The sequence below is a fragment of the Bos indicus x Bos taurus genome, chromosome X, assembly GCF_003369695.1.
Source record: "Bos indicus x Bos taurus breed Angus x Brahman F1 hybrid chromosome X, Bos_hybrid_MaternalHap_v2.0, whole genome shotgun sequence".
NCBI lineage: Eukaryota > Metazoa > Chordata > Mammalia > Artiodactyla > Bovidae > Bos > Bos indicus x Bos taurus.
The window spans coordinates 129,541,850-129,563,029 of NC_040105.1; the positions used below are offsets into that span (position 1 = coordinate 129,541,850).

Genomic DNA, 21,180 nt, shown 5'->3' on the forward strand with positions numbered 1-21,180 from the left:
AGGGATTCTCAAGAGTCTTCTCCAACACCATAGTTCAAAAGCATCAATTCTTCGGTCCTCAGCTTTCTTCATAGTCCAACTCTCACATCCATACATGACCACTGGAAAAACCATAGCCTTGACTAGATGGACCTTTGTTGACAAAGTAATGTCTCTGCTTTTCAATATGCTGTCTAGGTTGGTCATAACTTTTCTTCCAAGGAGCAAGCGTCTTTTAATTTCATGGCTGCAGTCACCATCTGCAGTGATTTGGGATCCCCCCTCCAAAATCACTGCAGATGGTGACTGCAGCCATGAAATTAAAAGACGCTTGCTCCTTGGAAGAAAAGTTATGACCAACCTAGACAGCATATTGAAAAGCAGAGACATTACTTTGTCAACAAAGGTCCATCTAGTCAAGGCTATGGTTTTTCCAGTGTCATGTATGGATGTGCGAGTTGGACTGTGAAGAAAGCTGAGCGCCGAAGAATTGATTCTTTTGAACTGTGGTGTTGGAGAAGACTCTTGAGAGTCCCTTGGACTGCAAGGAGATCCAACCAGTCCATTCTAAAGGAGATCAGCCCTGGGTGTTCTTTGGAAGGAATGATGCTAAAGCTGAAACTGCAGTACTTTGGCCACCTCATGCGAAGAGTTGACTCATTGGAAAAGACTCTGATGCTGGGAGGGACTGGGGGCAGGAGGAGAAGGGGACGACAGATGGCTGGATGGCATCACCGACTCGATGGACGTGAGTTTGAGTGAACTCCAGGAGATGATGATGGACAGGGAGGCCTGGCGTGCTGCAATTCATGGTGTCTCAAAGAGTCGGACACGACTGAGCGACTGAACTGAACTGAACTGAAAAATAGTCTGTCACTGTATCCATTTACATACTCTTAATATCCTTAAACTTCCCACCCTTCTTTAAAATTGGACTACTACACAGAAAGTCAGTGACAAGTGCTAAATGTAACTAGATACCCTTCATAGCTAGAGCCCCTTAAAATGTTCCTGCTGCTGCTGCTAAGTCACTTCAGTCATGTCTGACTCTGTGTGACCCCATAGACGGCAGCCCACCAGGCTCCCCTGTCCCTGGGATTCTCCAGGCAAGAACACTGGAGTGGGTTGCCATTTCCCTCTCCAATGCATGAAAGTGAAAAATGAAAGTGAAGTCGCTCAGTCGTGTACGACTCTTCGCGACCCCATGGACTGCAGCCCACCAGGTTCCTCCGTCCATGGGATTTTCCAGGCAGGAGTACTGGAGTGGGGTGCCATTGCCTTCTCCGAAATGTTCCTACACAGGTGTAAAATGGTAGATCTGTTATTTAATACTGACATCTAGTGGCTTTTCTGTATCAAAGACGACGATAGGCATTTCTTGTGAGCTCACTGTAAGCTCTGCTGTTTCTGCTGCAGACATCCAATTAACAGTCTTTTACTAATCACTTATTTTATGTCAGACATTATTCCAGGCCCAGGGCGGGGGCTTATGTTAATAAATGCTACATGGTCCCTACCCTTCCAGAGCTCATAGTCTAATGGGGGAAGCAGACAAATCACTAGACAATCATAGCCCATTGTGCAGAATGTTACAATAGGAGAATACCGGCACAGTTGAAACAGGAATACCAGGGTAGGTAACTCTGCCCCGGAAGGTCAAGGAAAGGTTCATGGAGGAGGCAATCTTTGAGTTTAGTCTTGGAGGTTTCCAGGTGATCTACAAAAGACAGATTGGAGCCATTCCAAACAGTAGGCACTCCATATACAAAGGGAAAGGACCTGTAGGATCTTTGCCTGGAACCAATGTAGAACATTAAAATTACTTTTGCATACTTGGAACATAGAATATATAGCAGGGTTTGTCAGCCTTGGCACTGCTGATAATTGGTCACTAGCCTGCATTGTAGGATGCTTAGAAGCATTCCTAGACTCAACTCACTAAATGTCGGTAACACCTGCTCCCCAGTTGTGACAACCGAAATGTCTCCAGGTATTTCCAAATGTCTTAGGGTCAGGAAATGGAAGTGGGAGGGTTCGAATTACTCATGGTTGAGAAAGACTCGTGTCGAGGGAGCTTAATAGAGATCAGACTGAAGAGAAAGAAAGGTGGTTGTCAGGTGCCAGCCACAAGGCTGTGGGTCACAGTGGAGAGCTTGCACTTCATGTCACAACTGATAGGGAGCCATTAAGAGGTCTTAACTAGGGAGTGGTAGGTCAGATGTGTGTCATAGGAGAGTGTGGAATGGATGTCAGTCCGGGGACAGGGAGGTGGGCCAGGATACTGATTCAGTGATCAGGTAGAAAAGTGATGAGGGCCTGACCCCAGGCAGTGGTAGAAAGGATGGATTTGGGAGCTAATAAGAACTAGAGACTGTTACACAGGGTGAACTGAGTTCAGAAAGCGAAAGACAAATATCATATATTAACCCATATATGTGGAATCTAGGAAACTGGCATAGATGAAGTTATTTGCAAAGCAGAAATAGAGACGCAGATGTAGAGAACAAATGTATCGGTACCAAGCAGGGAAGGGCAGGTGGGATGAACTGGGAGGTTGGGATTGGCAGATATATACTACCATGTATAAAAACAGATAACTAAAAAGAACCTACTATATAGCACAGGGAACTCTACTCAGTGCTCTGTGATAACCTAAATGCGAAGGAAATTTAAAAAAGGGGGGGGATATGTGTATGCATATAGCTGATTCACTTTACTGTACAGCAGAAACTAACACAACATTGTAAAGCAACTACACTCTAATAAAAGTGTTTTAAAAAAAAAAAAGAACTAGAATCAGCAGGACTCGGGGAAAATTCAGACATTGAAGGTAAGCGAGAGAGAGGAGTCAAGGGTGGCCCCCGGATTTCTTTCCTGGGCCACTCTTTCTTTGGTTGCTGTTGTTTCCACATTTATTTACCAATGACAAGCAAAAGTTGGCCTGGACTTGCAGAGGATGGCAAATGTTTCACTATGTCCTGCCTGTCGAGGCCCCATGGTCGCATAGAGGCACCAAACAAGGGTCTTTAAATCAACATGGGTAACTGAGGGGGAGTCACGACTCTAAAGATGTGACACCTGGTCATCCTAATCAAGTGACATGTTTGGTCACAAGATATTTCTGTCCAATCCCTACTAACTGAAACAGGCTGAGTGTGATTTTTCTGTGGCCGAGATTGGCTCACTCGTTTAAAATTAAATCACAGCATTCAGCAGCACCCTTTGGGTTTATCAACCTGAAGGGGAGATTTCCAGCAGCTACCAGAGACCTGCTCTCGCCTGCATCTTGTTCTGTTTTGATCAATGCCTGGATGCAGGCATTGCCAGAAGACAAGAAGAAGATATGGTGAAGATATCAGGGGATATAATCAAAATCCAGATGCGTTTTGACAGCCTTAGACTGCCTCTACCAAGAAGAAATTAAACAGGGCCACAGACAAACTGCATCTGTTCAGGACAAAGCAGAGTGGGTTTTCAAATGACCTGCGTGTGAAACAATGAAAGAAGGTAGTTGACGGTGGGTCAGCAGTCTGCCAAAAGGGCTGATGTGATATGAGGCCACATTAAGAGAAACGGTGTCGAGAATGAGGGTGGTGATAGACTCCCTACTTGTTCCTTGTCAGACTCTGCCTAGAGGGCACATTCCAAATAACTGGAATATGTTCAGAGGCAAACAAAAGCATAGTGAGGGGACCTGAAGCAGTGGAGAGAATAGCTGGAAACTATATTTAACATAAAGAAGAGAAGCCACGGGGTTTCTGAAATGCTGTCTTCCAATACCTGAAGCCACACACGTGGAATTAACAAATGCTCCCTAAGTCAGTCCTCAAGGTCTGCAGCCATCATGTTTTGCTGACAACTCCACATCTTAAGCCCAGATCACTCTTTGAGGCTCTCTATCTGTCCATTCAGTCAGAGACCTGGGAGCCCTCCTTACCCCTCCTCCTCCCTCTCCCCTACATTCATTTTGTCCCTAAGTCTTGTTACTTCAACCCCGCCTCCAAATGCCTCCCTAGTCTGCCCTCTTTTCTTCTGTCTTGTTTTCTACAGTAACATCAACTCACTTCCCCAGTTCCACCACACACCATACACAGTGATCTTTCTAAAACACAGGCTTCATCGTATGACTCCCCTGCCTAAAACCCTCTAAAGGCCTCTCTGTTGTCTTCATAAATCTAAATCCTTTTTTTTCTTTTTTCTGGCTGAACCTAACAACTTGAGGGATCTTAGTCCCCTGACCAGGAACTGAACCCGGGCCCTAGGCAGTGAAAGTGCTGAGTCCTAACCACTGGACTGCCAGGAAATCCCAGAAGTCTCAATTCTTTAATGTGGCACCTGAGGCCTTTCACGACCCTGTCCATGGCCACTTCTCCATCCTCCATTCCTGCCACTAGCCAGTAACTCCCAGTAACTCCCAGTTAGAGGTTTCCTGTGCTCTTCCTCTGTACACAGCAGGCTAGTTTTATGCCTCTGTGCCTTTGCTCATTCTGACCTTTCTGTGTCATACTCCATTTCACTCTTCTTGCCTTATCTAATTCTTCCTTGTTTTTCAAAATAAAGTTACAGAAACCCTTCTATTACTAGGCTTGGCTGGGAATCACTGCAAGGTGCTTTCATGGTGCCTTGTGCCCACTCCAGTCATTAATAGCGCATGAGTTAGGGATGCTCCAGGCCCTGTGACTTATCTGTGGGCATCTCCAGGGCCTCTTCCTGAATCAACCCTGAATATTCACTGGAAGGACTGATGCTGAAGCTGAAGCTCCAATACTTTGGCCACAAAGACTAATCCAAGTGTGTCTTCATAAATTTTTTCCAAATAATCAGACTAACTGCCATGAAGCTGTGGCCTCAGGCCTAGCATGAAGTCTTAAGAGTTGATGCAAAGAGTTAACTCATTAGAAAAGACCCTGATGCTGGGAAAGATTGAAGGCAGGAGTAGAAGGGGAAGACAGAGGACGAGATGGTTGGATGGCATCACCGACTCAATGCACATGAGTTTGAGCAAGCTCCAGGAGATGGTGAGGGACAGGGAAGCCTAGCGTGCCATCGTCCATGGGGTCGCAAAGAGTCGGACATGACTTAGAAACTAAACACCAATAATCAGGCCCTTTTCCAGTGCCAGTCACACAGATGCTTGAGCAAACAAGCACAGCAAGAGTGCCACCTATGTTTCAGTGCTCCTTTGCCTCTCCACTCACTGTGCCATTGGCTTGGGCTTTCACACCCTCAGTTGCTCTGGGTGTGGCGGGGTCTTCTCTGACATTTCCCTGACAACCCCTCACTTAGAATAATGAGCATCCTCAATCCTTAGCCCTGTGAAACCTTCTAGGTGTTATCTGCAACTGCCTTTCCACCTCCAACACACTATGCCATTTGGAGGCCACTGGACATTCCTGGAGACCCACCTTTAGCTGATCTTCCTTTTCACCCAAGGATCATTTTCCGAGCAGCATCAGGTGTTTCTAATTGAGGCAGTCTGGCACCCTGGACCTATTTTCCCTGGAAGAAGAGGGCTGCTGGCAATCCCTGACTCTCCAGAGCTATTGGCATCTGAGTGAATGGTAGCTGTCATTACCAGCATGTGGATATGCACACGTGTAGACGCCTCCAATTTCTCTGCTGCTGTGATAATCCCACAGTGCAGAGACCCCGAGGCTGCCCACCTTGGACGGCCCTCCTTTCATACAGGCACTAGGAGAGACCTTCAGCTTGGAGGAGGGACACACCCGTACCATGAGAGGCTCTGTCAATATCCACCTTTGCATTCCTCGTCTGCTTCCTCTCTCTCTCCACGTGGGGATAGTGCTTACAAAACACTGGTTCAGACACTAACCCTGGTGGTTATGATCTATCTGTTCTGAAGGACAAGGGAGAGTTTTTAGGGAGCAGAGCCACAGGCATGCACAAGGGGTGCACTCTAGAATTTACCAGAAGATGTCACTGTTGGCTTAAATCAGTAAAACAAATGTGCGCTGGAGGACTGTCAGCTGAGCATGAAGGTGACTCCATCATGGGGCTTTTAAACACCCATTTATAATGCATGCCTGGAAAAGCTGGTTGAAAGACTAATCCAAGTGTGTCGGTGGTCTTCATAAATCTCTTTTTTTTCCAAATAATCAGACTAATTGCCATAAAGCTGTGGCCTCAGGCTTAGCATGAAGGCTTAATAAATCTGTACCAAAGGAGTGAATGAATGAATACCAAAGCAAGGAATAGAAGTTCGGACCCCATGGAAACAGCAGTCACCTTTGTTGGTCAAGGCTACTGAGGAAGAAAATCTGCTAGTTGTTAGCAGTGGGTCTTTACAAAAATGAATCTGAGTGGCTGCAGGCAGGCAAAAGAGTGAGGCCGGTCAACGTGGGTTTGCCACCCCTCCAGCCTCACTCCAGGATGCTTCTCTTGTATCCCATGCTTGTTTACTCCGCAATATCATAGAAGGTGATATTTTAAATTTTTTATGGTTTTTGCCAGTCACTTAGATTCTCCAGAGTTTTTACTATGATGAGGCATGACCTTACCAGTTCCCAACTCTCTCCTTCTTATTCCCCGGGATAGTTCATTAAAGAAGTAATTAAAGGAGTTACTGGGATTCTGCTTTGTGTCTGGTACAACATTGAAAAGGATGAGATGAGAGTTAAAGAAGAATATGTAGAGTTCTTGTCGCAGAAAACCTAAACAGAAATACAAACAAAAAATTGTGATTCAGTATCAAAAATATTTTAGCCAAAGTTAACGGTGCCAGTGTCACTGAAGAAGAGACGATGATTGGCAACAGGCGTGGGATAAATTATCTCGGAGGAGAGATCATACTTGGACTGGAAATTGCAGGATGTCTAGAATTTTCCAGTGAAAGAAGGAAGGTTACGCTAGGCAGAGGGAACACCATGAAGAGAAGAGAAGCACCCAGGATAGATCCCAGGGTGCCTGCATTGCTCAGAGCCCAAGACTTGGGAGGAATGTTTGTTCAGAGGACATCAGCCAGCAGACCTAGCCAGTCGGGTGCTTGACTTGGTTCCATCTGGCTCCTCACTCCTGGGTGCAGAAGCAGCATCCCTCAGGTGGGAAAGAATAAACTTCAGAAAAGCTACAAGCCATTCCCCAGGTTTCCTTTAAGAAATTAATGTTAATATTCAGTATTTTCATCTTCCTTCCACAATAGGCCCATCCATGACCTCATCTTTCATCCACTGAACGTGAATGGAAGCTCATTTCTTAATTAAAGTACAGCTGCAAAGTTGTTTTTCCCTTGATCACATCATAAGCCAGAATGCTTCTGCTGTGCATGCATGTGTGTGTGAATGCACCTGCTCTGTATGGGTGTGTGTGGGTGTGCGGTTTAAATGTTTACTAGTCTGCTATGTGAGCAAAGAACTCTTATCAGTTTGCAGCTTTAAAGTGAAGACAGTAACATAACAAAGCCTCCATACATGCTGACATCCGGGTGTCCTTTCAGTGGGTAAAGAAAAAGGGCATTTTGGAACTGATAGAGTTAACTTGCCTCTGCTGGGAATATTAGCACGTTGAGTGAAGGCTGAAACCGAGGTAGTAACTGATATATATGCCATTGGCAGCTACCATGTCTATTTCAGTCAGTAACTAACCACAGTGTTTATTTCTGGAGGCTCCGGTCTGCACTGCGTATCTTCACATTCCACTGCCATCACGTAGGAGCCATGATGTTATGACAGCACCCAGAATCAAAAGCATCATATCAGACACTCTTTCAACAAGGTTTTGTTAATAAGATATCCTGATTAGACTAGCTATTAGAAGAATGCTTTTGTGTATTTAGTGAGAAAGATTAGAACTTGAGTACTTGTCAACCTGTTATCACTTCAGTAAAATCATTCATTTCCATTGAGTCTCCATTTCATGATCAGTTAATGGGAGTTTGGGAGTGGGGAGTAGGAAATAAATGAGGTCATTGGGAGGACTTCGTCAGTAGCTGGAGAGAGAGAAACAGAGGGGGAAGGAGGAAGGGGGAGTGGCCTTTCCACCCGATGTATATGCTTTAAAAAGGAGCTCTCTGGACAGGCTAGTGGGCCTCCCTTCCTGACCAGTGAACATCACATATGCCATGCCCCTTCCCTGACTCCACCTATGTCAGCTACAGCCCTGACCACTGGCCTTTGTGCTTTGTCCACAGGAACTTCCACTATATCACCATCCTCCGAGACCCAGTGTCCCGGTACCTGAGTGAGTGGAGGCATGTCCAGAGAGGGGCAACATGGAAAGCGTCCCTCCACGTCTGCGATGGCAGGCCCCCAACTTCTGAAGAGCTGCCCAGCTGCTACACTGGAGACGACTGGTCTGGCTGCCCCCTGAAAGAGTTCATGGACTGTCCCTACAACCTAGCCAACAACCGCCAGGTGCGCATGCTGTCCGACCTCACACTCGTTGGCTGCTACAACCTGTCAGTCATGCCTGAAAAGCAGAGGAACAAGGTCCTCCTGGAAAGTGCCAAATCGAATCTGAAGCACATGGCATTCTTCGGCCTCACTGAGTTTCAGCGGAAGACCCAGTATCTGTTTGAGAAAACCTTCAACATGAACTTTATTTCTCCCTTTACCCAGTATAACACCACTAGGGCCTCTAGCGTAGAAATCAATGACGAACTCCAAAAACGTATTGAGGGACTGAATTTTCTGGATATGGAATTGTACAGCTATGCAAAAGATCTCTTTTTGCAAAGGTATCAGTTTATGAGGCAGAAGGAGCATCAGGAAGCTAGACGGAAGCGTCAGGAACAACGCAAATTTCTGAAGGGAAGGTTCCTTCAGACCCATTACCAGACCCAGAGTCAGGGCCAGAACCCAAATCCGAGTCAGAATCCGAGTCAGAACCCAAACCTGAATGCTAGTCAGAGTGGGACTCAGAATCTGTTTCAGAATCTGATTCAGAATCTGACTCAGAGCTCGGGTCAGAATCCAAGTCCAAAGGAGAACCAGGAAAGCCAGAAGCAGAATTCAGGCCAAGAGCAGAGCGATGGCAACACCAGCAATGGCACCCATGACTATATAGGCAGCGTAGAGAAATGGCGCTAAGTGGCTCCCAAAAGCTTTCACACACTTCTCCCAAAGCGCCAGTCAAAATAGGGCAAATCCTCAAACATGAGAGCGTCCAAACACATTCTGCTTCCTAAAGTTTGGAAGTTCAAAAAAGTTAAGATGTCGCCTTTACAGTTGCCTTTCAATTCAGTGTTCTACTGTGCGTGGGTAAAACAAATTTCAATATGTAATTAAATTGCCTTTTTTTTTTTTTTTTGGTTTGTTGGAGTATTTATAAAATCCAAAAGCCAAACCAGACTCACCAGAAATTGCTGTTTAGATATTTTAAGAAGTTCTTAAATTAGTCATAGGGACAAAGTGGAAACATAAAATGTGGCCATTTAACTTATGCCTAAGAAATGGACTTTACATTATTCATGACACACTGTTGAAACCCAATCTTGGAAGCAAACATTTTTTTCCAGGGGTAAGCATGAATATAACATAAAACAAACTAAACACAAAACTTCATTTTCTTCTGATTATAACCAAGAATCTATTTAAATAAAATAAGAACTGATGGTAGAGTTTACCAAATAGTAGAAAATGGAAAACTTCTCTCCCAAACATGAGTAGTTTTATGTAAAAATATTGGCTTTTGAGTAGAAAGGGACTCATCTTGTTATTTGAGATGTTTAAAATTTTAAACTTTTTCTACCTTCTGCTATTTAAAGGTTTTAAACAGGGTGTATCTCATACTAAACCAAACACTTTTTCCAAATGGAGTACCAATGTAAAGATCTAATTTCCAGACGATTTCTGGGCACTGTAATTTCAACAATTCTGGAATCTTTTTGGCGCTGCTTCTCATTCATTTTAAAGCTTCTCCGAGTTGTGCTCATTCCAAACTAACCCGTTTTAGAATCTCTCTTCATCATCTAAATGGTGTGTTGCTGAATTTATTGTGATATATAATCCTGGATTAAAGTCAGGACTTTCTTTCTATAGAATTGTCTTATCAATGTTTGTGTAGTGAGATCCTTATCAAGAAACTCTTGAACAGGATAGCGTGTCTTAAAATATTGCTGAAGTTAGTATTCTGTTCTTGATCAGATAGAATTGAACCTGAATGTGAATGAATCGTTATTTACTTTTTGTACATTTTTATTGTAATGTTTCCAGTTGGGCTGTCTCTTTCTAGCCCATTAGTTCTTTTTCATGTTGACAGAGTGTAGACAATTACTAGAGAAAAACAAGGTTGGAATAAGCACTAGGATAGCCAATGTTATTCAGTAACACCAAAAGCTTTACCTCGATACTTTGGGTGAGCCGTGTACCAGCTTTAGTTTTGAGAAAAGAAAAGGCAAAAGTATTCTGCAGTGAGGTTAAACATCAGAAGCATATGGGTTGAAGAAAGTGATTTGGTATTGGAAGTCTGTGCAAAAATACTTTCAGGGTATCAAGTTTGAATTGCACGGGCCAAAAAGAAGTATATAACCCACTGTGCTAGCAAACATCCTGATTCTGGGCAGCTTCCATATTACGGGTTGTGCTATCCTTTCGTAAGGACTTACACTAAGCCTCTGGCTGTAAAGCAGAAAGGCAACTGCAAGTGGCTTTTATGTTTTCATGAGGGACATGCTTAGAAATGTGACCATAAAGTCACATCTTGTACAATCTGCTCATTTGCATGATCTAGTTTCATCTGTAATAATAAGGCCACAAACTGGACAAGAAGCTGAGTACTTGGGTTAAAAAATGTTTTTGACTCTGCGCTTGTATCAGTAGATCTAAATTTTGTTTTGCCTGACAGTATCGCAGTCCTGGGAATCTGAGAACTGGAAAACTGAAAGGAAAAAAATTTTCAAAATCCAAAATACCTTAAAGTCAAACTGTTTTAGAGTGAAACTATTTTGTGTACTTTGTGTTTTTAAACTAATGATTCTGTAGATCACTGTGGTATTTCAGTTTCATTTTGTTTTAATGGATGATGTTTGCTCTTAAAGCTGATAGGTACTGTTGGAAAGAAGGATGAAGCCCGAGCCAGTGGAAAAGCTTGTTACAGAAAAAAATATTTTGTGTTATTGCTGTGGTGTGCATGGTTTGCAGAGATTAAGTGCAGTTTCTCGGTCTATACTGATTTATTGTATATAGGGGATGTTATAAATATACATTTTGGTCATCATCATGTAAATCCCATGACTTCAACTGTAAACATCTGTCCAATGATGTAGCTTTACAAACCATTTACTGATTTTGTGTAATTTAACAATAGATATAAAATAAAGTTTAAATTACAGATGCTGGGTTATTTCATGATTTCAAAGTTTGCAGCCACTAGACATCATGACATCACAGAGAGAATTCTCTTTTTCCAAGGAGTTTCTTATTTTCCTCTTGGCCACCAGATATGGAGATGAGATGAGCCACTTGAATGTAGCATGTGCCAATGACCTTAACCTTGGGGACTTCCCTCTGAGGGTTCAGACTGTATTCTCGTTTGAATAAAACAAAGTTATCCATGAAAGACAAGTTGGCTATGTGTTTTAGTGAGCTCTGGTTGCTATACCAAAATACCGTAAACTGGATGGCCTGTCAACAATGGAAACTTACTTTCTACAGTTCTGGAAGCCAAAAGTCTGAGATCAGGTGGCCAGTATGGTTGGGTTCTGATGAGGGCTCTCTTCCCAGTTTCAGAAGTCTGTCTTCTGGCTGTGTCCTCGTATCAAAGGAAGTAGCTAGCTAATTCTCTGGGTTTTTCTTATAAGGGCACTAGTCCCATTCATGAGAGCTCCCATGGATCACCTCCCAAAGGCCACACCTCCTAATAACATCACGGTGGGATTAGAGTTTCAACACATGAATTTGGTGGGGACATTCCATCCCTTATGATATGCAAATGAAGTATGTGAGTGTTTTAATTTAAAATTATTCAACGAAATACTTGCACATTTAAAAGTATGTGGGAAAGAAAAATAATACTTTTTTATTTTTTATCTATCCCTTCTTTCTGGGATATAGGTTAAAGGCGAGCATTAAAGTATTGGCTTTGAAAGTTATGAAGACAATGTCTTCTAATTATATTCAATGTACGTATTTTTTTTTTATTTGTGGTTATGACTATGGATGGGGATGATTTGTTCTTGTCTTTTTCAAAAGAGAATTTAGATGCCAGATCATGGGATTAGAGGGAAGAAAGCTACAGAATTTGAGGAGTTTAACTATACTCAGCCTATCCAACTATTCATACTTACAAAATTCTGCCCATCAAGTGTTCACTGAGCAATAATTGGGTGGTCAAAGTTCCTGATTGCCAGAGGGCCCCATGATCTCCTCTTGGGAGGAACTGTGAACAGGAATATAGAGCTCAAGTATTGCTCAGTAGTGTCTGACTCTTCAACCCCAGGGACTGTAGCCCTCCAGACTCAAGAACTTGAAATATTTAGGAAATAAAAATTTTTTCTCTTTACCCTCCAGGAGGATATTCTTGGAGAGTACTTGCTGAAATGGGGAAAATATTGAAAACCTGCACTCTGCTTCTGGGCACAGAGACTGAGGAAAGGGGCTTCTGAGGTAGCCCAGAGAGGAGCTCTAATGAAGAAATAACTAACTGGCCCAGTTTCTAAGGACTTAGGATTCTCAATAGGAGTTATAGCAAAGTAAAACCAAGGCTGTCTTTGAGAGGTGGGAGATCTAAAGAACTGTTACATGGGCACAGATGATTTTGTTTCATGGGGTAAGGAATTGGAAGTGAAAAGAACTCTAAAAGACTCACAGGCCAGGCTTTAGACAACTGCACTCTCCCCATACCTGAGACACAGAAGAGACCAACAGACTCGGCTAGGCTGGTGATCTCCAACTCCAAGCTTTATTGTCCTGTCCTGAGGACTGCTTCTCTCTTGTCTTTACTAGGAATCAAAACAAACAAACAGACAAGGCCCGGGCTCGGGGGGCGGGTTGTAAAGAGTCTAACAAGATACGGTGTGCGCTGACTCCACATACAGTCCCGTGGGATTGTGGAATAGGGCAATCCTAATCTCTCGAATAGCCAGAGTGAGATGAGCTGATGGTCTTAACTTGAGGAACTTGATCAAGACCTCAAAAATTCTAAAGTAAATTTATAACACATCAATCAGACCTTCAGAAAGGGCTTCCCTGGTGGCTCAGATGGTAAAGAATCTGCCTGCAATGCAGGAGACCTGGGTTCAATTCCTGGGTTTGGCAAGATCCCCTGGAGAAGGGAATGGCAACTTACTCCAGTATTCTCATCTGGAGAATTCCATGGACAGAGGAGCCTGGTGGGCTACAGTCCTTGGGGTCGCAGAGATGGACCCGATTGAGCGACTAACACTTAGAACTGCAGGAGAAACCTATCTTGAGAAAAGCAAACCAGCTATTTCTCAGTGTAAATAACACTGTTCTGAGCAGCTAGACCAGAGGTCCAAAAAATGACAGACCTGGGGCCAAGTCTCTCCACCTGCTTTTGTAAATTACAGTGTATTGGAACATGGCCACGCCCATAATTTTGCATATTTCTTCTGGCTACTCTCACAACCCCAGAGGCAGGAACAGCTGAAACACTGATGGCCTGAAAAGCTAAAATATTTATTTTCTAGCCCTTGAGAGAAAAAAATTGGTCAACCTCTGAGCTAGAGAGCCAATCCAAATTTCCCAAAGAGTAAAATCTCAGCAGAGTCTGTAATGATTCCAGGGTCAGAGAGGATAGAAGACATACTTCTAGCAACATACTTCCCAATCAACAACACCACACTAATATTTATGGGATGTGTGCTTAATTGTGTCCGACTTTTTGCAACTCCATCGACTGTAGCCCGCCAGGCTCCTCTTTCCATGGGGATTCTCCAGGCAAGAATAATGGAGTGGGTTGCCTGTCCTCCTCCAAGGCATCTTTCCAACCCAGGGATGGAACCCAGGTCTCCTGCATTGCAGGCTGATTCTTTACCGTCTGAGCCACCAGGAAAGCCCACATTTATGGGGTACCTACCATTATATGCAAATCACTTCATGAGGCCTGAGAACAGGAAGAATCTGATCTTTCCCAAAGAATTATGGAAATCTAAACCAAAAGCTGTGTCAGAGAGTATAGTTAAAAGCTTAATTAGTGCTTCAATGTGTGTGTGTGTTTTATTACATGCTTGTAAAAACTGCAAAAGATACAGAAGCATGTAGGTAAAAAATGAAATGAACAATTACCTACACATTCTCACTCTTCCAAAATAACTAGTGGAATTATATGATTTCTTCCAGACTGCCTTGTCCTTTTCGCATTCAAATCTAACATCTCTCTTTCTCTCTTCCCTCACTCTTTTTCTCTCTCCCCCAACACACAACACAAAAATGAAACCATACTGTACAGTTCTCAATTGCCTCTTTTAAAGCTCAGCAATGTATCCTGGTTTTCCTTCCAAAACGAGAATATAGTGAGTGGTTGACCCTAAACCCCTAAGCCCCCAAATAGATTACTGCTGATATTATAGATTGAGAATGTAGGCTCTGGATCCATACTGCTTGGGTTTGAATCTCAGTCCCACCATTTACCATGTCTGTGACCTTGGAGAAGTCACTAGCCTCTCCATGCCCCAGTTTCCTCCCCTATAAATGGAGAAAATTACAGCTCCAACTTCAAATGGTTATTGTGAGAAATAAAAGAGTTCATATTTGTAAAGGACTCAGAACAGAGTCTGACACAAAATAAACTTAATATGTGTTTGATAGTATCATCATTATTATTGTTCCTAATATGAAAACTAGCTGTCTGGTGAATGCCTATCTCTTTAATAGCTAAAGGCTGACTCTGAGATGAAGAATTGAAAATATATATATATATATATATATATATGTAAAACAGATTTTTTACATAATTAAAATGTATAAAGACCTGCCCTAAGGTTTACTTCTGAGCTTTGAATGTAGCCAGTGACAGATCTCCTGAAAGATCTAATCAACAAAATGCCAGTTGAGTCACTGCTACTCTCTCCAGCATTATCTGATGTCTCCTGCTGACTGGGGACCTATTTAGCGCACTTAGCCAAGGATGACTCACCACCAGGCCTCTTCCTTTTCCACCCACCTCCCCACCCTATATTGTCAGAGTATGGGCCTGTCTGCACCCTGAGATCCCAGAGGGTTCCAGAGATCTAGCTACCTCCCCCTCTGATCCAGGTGGGTGCTTGGAATTCCCACACTCCAAGTCTCTACTCTGTGCAGGAAACCCTATTAAAATGCATCTATGCCCCCTAGGAGGGAGGAGGGCCAGTAACCCATTAAAAGCACCTCCTAGTTTATCATATTAGCAGTCACGAAGGGCCCTCAGGGAAAGCCACACTCAAGCCATGTAAATTGAGGTATAGCTCACTTCACTTTAAAAAAAAAGGAATAGAATACTTTGCTTCCCTGTCATTTGACTTTAAAATTTTTGACCTTGTTTGCCTGAAGGGCCGGATAAGGTTCAATAATCCTCATTAAGTCTCATTCAATTGTATACATTCTACTCTCTTTGTGCTTGGCTTAAATCTTGTGACTTCCCAACGCTCACTAAGATTTACTGATGCCTAACTGGGCCTAAGAAAAGTTTAACAGTTTTTGTGACTTTAAAATGCTCCATTGGATTTCATGTGACTTCAGAGGACCTGAAAGGAATTGTCAAGTTTTAGAAGAGAGGGCTTTAATAGGCCAGCTGGAACCCAACCTTACCAGCTTTCTCAAGGATTAATTCAAACACATGAGTGTTTTTTTTTCCTGTCAGGTCGGAAAAAGGTTTTCTGCCCCTGAAACTAGCTAGAGCAGGACCATGTGCCCATCAAGGTCCTTGGGATTCCGTGGTAAAGACTTTGTGAATTTGACCCAAGAGGCAGATTTAGGCTTTGCAAAGGTAAACGACTAGGAAGGAAGGTTAAGTAAGGCGCCTCAGCACTGTCTAGCCAAGATGAATAGGATTTATCAAGAATGAACTTGACCTAACAGTCATCAGTAGTTTCCCAGCACTCCTCAGTGTCCATTGTCATTGGAAGCATGCTTTATTCAGACTCCAGGGAACTTGACAGGGAGGTCATTGTTTTGATTGCCCGGCACTCCCATGCAAGGTCAGGTTTCTATGTAGCCCACCTGAATGATCAAAGAAACTCCTTAATTATTCTCCTGTTCTCAGCCTCTTTCCCAACCACCACACTCATCTTCCTCAAACTGCATCTCAAAACCTAAACCATGGACCTGAGGCCTCAGAAGCCTCGCTGACATGTTTGTTTAAAGATGCAAATACCTTGGGCCCCACTGCAGAGGTTCTGAATCAAAATTTCAGGTGCAAAGTGAGAGATCCTGCCTTTTTGGGTGAGATTCTAAGGAGATTCCAAGATGCTCAGGTACAGTGGAGAGCTGTTGTCCTAAATCATAGGGCTGATCCTACACTGCCCTTCTCAGAAAGTGCCGGGAGCTCTGCACCGTCTACAGATGGAAGTCCACACTCAGCTAAATGCCCGAAGCACTCCGCTCTGCCAAGACTCACCATTGAAAGCCACCCTCCTTGAAATTGACTCTTGACTACTTGAACTTTACTTCTTGCCTTAGGCATTGGCCTTCCAAAATGATTTTAAATAGGAGTTTTTGAGATATCATTGATTCTAACAGACTCTATAAAATCTTACTTAGGCTGATTGCCATCTTAACAGAGTTTTAATGACCTCTAATAAGCCTTGGCTTATTAGCTATGAGACCCAGACTTCATTTTTCCGAGCCTTTCCTTATTTCTAAGATTGAAATTATAATAGTATTTACTCCATAGGTTTGTGGTAATGATTAAATGAGTTAAAACATGCAAAGCACTTTAGAACAGCCTTCTGGTACTTTGCAATTAGATTGGATTAATATAGGTAAACATTTCTAGCATTGAAGCAATTTATTATTTTGAACTCATATGTTTTATTCATACAGAAACCTTTAATGGAACACCTACACTGTTTTTCTTGGTAATGTTTTACAGTCTTCCCCCACCTCAACCATTCATTGAATTCTAAGTTACTCAGTAATTGAATTCATTATCACTAAAAGGAAATATTTACTAAAATCCCTGCAGAAACTAGATTTCTATTTTTTTCTATTTTTCTCCTACGCTCCTCTCAGGGATCCAGCACTGTATTTTACATATACTGGGCATTTTTTTTGACACAGTACTATCTGTCTAAAGTCCCCTTTTCTGATGGAAAAGAACAATGGCTATTCTCAATAATACTGGCATTTATTATTATATTTAGCAGATGCACAAGGTGTACTTGGCTTTGTACTCACTTTCCTGTGTGTTGATTCCAGTACATCAGCCATGGACTCTGCATTTTCCATGATAATCATGGTTTCTATTATTCTAATCCAAGATCAGTCCATAAGTTTCAGTTTTTGTTCTGAAAACTATGGTTATCTTTAGTATCAGTACTAAATTTTAGCATCATTTCATGCATTTAATTTAAATCCCTGGTGGCATATAACCAACAAAATGATATGTTTGTAAATAAAGCACACTCAATGACTAGATTGAAGTGTCAGTCCAAAGTCTGGCGTTCAAGACCGCTCAGAATGTGTCACTTGTTTGTGCTCTCTCCCAACACTTGCCCCTCACACCCCAGGCGCCAGCTGAGAGGAGCTATTAGAGGTTTCCCATTGTCTCTTATTCCACCTCGAGGCATTTTACACATTCTGTTCTCACCATCTTCAATGCTATTCCATATTCACCTCTCTCTTGCCTTCCATATTAGCATTGCTTGTTCCTCCACCTAAAAACCACACACAGAAAGGCACCCTCTTCGCATAAGTAATTCCTGCCTTCCTTTCAGACTCTGCTTTGACATCACCGCTTCTGGCAAGTCTTCCCTGATCCCTTCCAAACTGGATTTAGTCCTTTCTTCCCTGTGCTCCCCTAACCTCTGTGTCAACCCCCATCCCAGCACTCATCCTAGCATAGCAAATAGTCTTTTGCATGACCTTGCCCTCTTTAATTTATATACACTTCAAAAACTTGATAGGTCTGTGTCTCTAGTTCTGCTTTGCAAATAAGATCATCATTTTTTCTAGATTCCACATATATGCATTAATATATAATATTTGTTTTTCTGACTTACTTCACTCTGTATGACAGCATCTAGGTCCATCCATGTCTCTATAAATGAACCAGTTTTATCCCTTTTAATGGCTGAGTAATACCCCATTGTATATATGCACCACATATTCTTTATCCATTCACCTGTTGATCAACACAGATATAGAGAACAAATGTGTGAATACCAAGGGGAAAATTGGGGGTGGGATGAATTGGGAGATTGGGATTGACGTATACACATTATTGATACTATATATAAGATAGATAACTAATGAGAACCTATTGTATGACATAGGAAAGTATACTCAGTGCTCTGTGGTGACCTAAATGAGAAAGAAATCCAAAAGAGAGGAGATATATGTATACATATAGCTGATTCACTTTGCTATACAGTAGAAATTAACACAACATTGTAAAGCAAATATACTCCAATAAAGGTCAGCTTTAAAAAACCTGATGGGGTAGGAGTATCTTTAAGAGGTGATGAATTAAGCTCTTTGAGGCCATTTCTACCAATCATTCTTCTGCTTGTCCATTTCCCTCCTCTGATGGACTGTAAGCCCCAAGAAAGCATGGATTTGGCCTGTCCCAGTTATCTTTATAGTTCCAGTGTCCTGGTAGTTCAGTTCAGTCACTCAGTCATGTCTGACTCTTTGCAACCCTATGGACTGAAACACTTGAGGCTTCCCTGTCCATCACCAACTCCCAGAGCTTGCTCAAACTCATGTCCATTGAGTCAGTGATGCCATCCAACCATCTCATCCTCTGTCGTCCCCTTCTCCTCCTGCCTTCAATCTTCCCCAGCATCAGGGTCTTTTCAAATGAGTCAGTTCTTCTCATCAGATGGCCAAAGTATTGAAGCTTCAGTTTCAACATCAGTCCTTCCAATGAATATTCAGGACTGATTTCCTTTAGGATGGACTGGTTGGATCTCCTTGCAGTCCAAGGGATTCTCAAGAGTCTTCTCCAACACCACAGTTCAAAAGCATCAACTCTTTGGTGCTCAGCTTTCTTTGTGGTCCAACTCTCACATCCATCCATGATTACTGGAAAAACTATATCTTCGACTCGGAGAAGGCAATGGCAGCCCACTCCAGTACTCTTGCCTGGAAAATCCCATGGGCAGAGGAACCTGGTAGGCTGCAGTCCATGGGGTCGCTGAGGGTCAGACATGACTGAGCGATTTCACTTTCTCTTTTCACTTTCATGCATTGGAGAAGGAAATGGCAACCCACTCCAGTGTTCTTGCCTGGAGAATCCCAGGGGCGGGGGAGCCTGGTGGGCTGCTGTCTATGGGGTTGCACAGAGTCGGACACGACTGAAGCGACTTAGCAGCAGCAGCATAGCTTTGACTAGATGGATCTTTGTCCGAAAAGTAATGTCTCTGCTTTTTAATAAGCTGTCTAGGTTGGTCATAGCTTTTCTTTCAAGAAGCAAGTGTCTTCACTTGCAGATGGTGGCTGCAGTCACCATCTGCAGTGACTTTGGAGCCCAAGAATATAAAGTCTGTCACTGTTTCCACTGTTTCCCCATTTATTTGCCATAAAGTGATGGGACTGGATGCCGTGATCTTAGATTTTGAATGTTGAATTTTAAGCCAGCTTTTTCACTCTTCTCTTTCATTTTCATCAAGATGCTCTTTTAGTTCCTCTTCGCTTTCTGCCATAAGGGTGGTGTCATCTGCATATCTGAGGTTATTGATATTTCTCCCGGCAATCTTGATTCCAGCTTGTGCTTCTTCCAGCCCAGCATTTCTCATGATGTACTCTGCATAGAAGTTAAATAAGCAGGGTGACAATATATAGCCTTGATGTACTCCTTTCCCGATTTGGAACCAGTCCGTTGTTCCATGTCCAGTTCTAACTGTTGCTTCTTGACCTGCATACAGATTTCTCAGGAGGCAGGTAAGGTGGTCTGGTATTCCCATCTCTTGAAGAATTTTCCACAGTTTGTTGTGATCCACACAGTCAAAGGCTTTAGTGTAGTCAATGAAGCAAAAGTAAATATTTTTCTGGAATCCTCCTGCTTTTTCTATGGTCCAAGAGATATTGGCAATTTGATCTCTGGTTCCTCTGCCTTTTCTAAATCCAGCTTGAACATCTGAAAGTTCTCAGTTCATGTAGTCCTGCTAGTCATTCACTCAACAAATATTTGACTTACTGTGTGACTGGGTGTGCGCTCATCTTGGATATTCAGATATAAATAGAAAAGACATGATACCCCCTCTTGTGGAGCTTACAGTTTAGCATTCAAGACTATTAGTCAAAACAGATTACAAGTCAATTATGATGCCAGACCATGCTAAATGCCATCAAGGAAATGTATAGATGAAAGTGATAAAGGGTAACAAAGAGGAAATATTTAGAGTGAACAAGGAAGATTACTTTGGCAGGTGACATTTAAACTGCAACATGAAGAATGAGAAGGAGCTAGTCCTGCAAAGAGGCATTGCATTAGAGGAGAGAAGAAGCACATTCAGGTACTCAATACATATTTGCTGATGAATTATTTAATGACTGCTGCTGCTGCTGCTAAGTCGCTTCAGTCGTGTCCGACTCTGTGCGACCCCATAGACAGCAGCCCTGAGGGATATTGAAATGAATTCCTCTGTAAAGGCTTTTATCACACACAATCACTTGTAATGGAGAGAATCACTCTGATCTCTATGTTCACTATCTTGGATTTTCCTCTCTGGACAGCCTTGGACCATCAGCAGAACTTGAACTGCTAGTCCTTTAGATTATAGCAGCTGCTTATAGCAGGGGTGCCCCAACTCAGCCGTTCACTCAGTTCTTAACAGGCCCCAATGCATATGACCCAGCATCCTGCTCGTTGGCCTTGGGCGGCCTCCCAACCTGGCAATTCCTCTCTATGAGCTCTTTTCCAGTGATAAATAAGCCTTTATGTAACTTGTTAGGATGTTGTACTCTTTGATTTATATATCCTTTGAAAAACTTGAGAGCTGTAGGCATATCCTTAGATGTGATGAACTAGGATGTTTGTGGTCATTTCTGTATAGAGTTTGATAGTGGATCCTTGGTCAGGAAGATAATCTGACAATTCTTTGAACCTCTCTTCCAAAGCTTATCACATATTGCCTTGAATTTTATT

At 42.7% G+C, this 21,180-nt stretch overlaps 1 protein-coding gene across 3 annotated transcripts in view; it reads left to right on the forward strand.

The window, feature by feature from the left end:
- The window catches only part of HS6ST2 (heparan sulfate 6-O-sulfotransferase 2), a 490,102-nt gene extending 478,835 nt beyond the window's left edge, over positions 1 to 11,267 (forward strand). For all 3 annotated transcript variants that reach the window (XM_027535118.1, XM_027535120.1, XM_027535121.1), the window contains one exon: positions 8,126 to 11,267. In XM_027535118.1, the coding sequence (XP_027390919.1) occupies positions 8,126 to 9,023 (898 nt within the window). In that variant the 3' untranslated portion in view covers positions 9,024 to 11,267. The remainder of the gene's footprint in view (positions 1 to 8,125) is intronic.
- Positions 11,268 to 21,180: the final 9,913 nt, after the last annotated feature.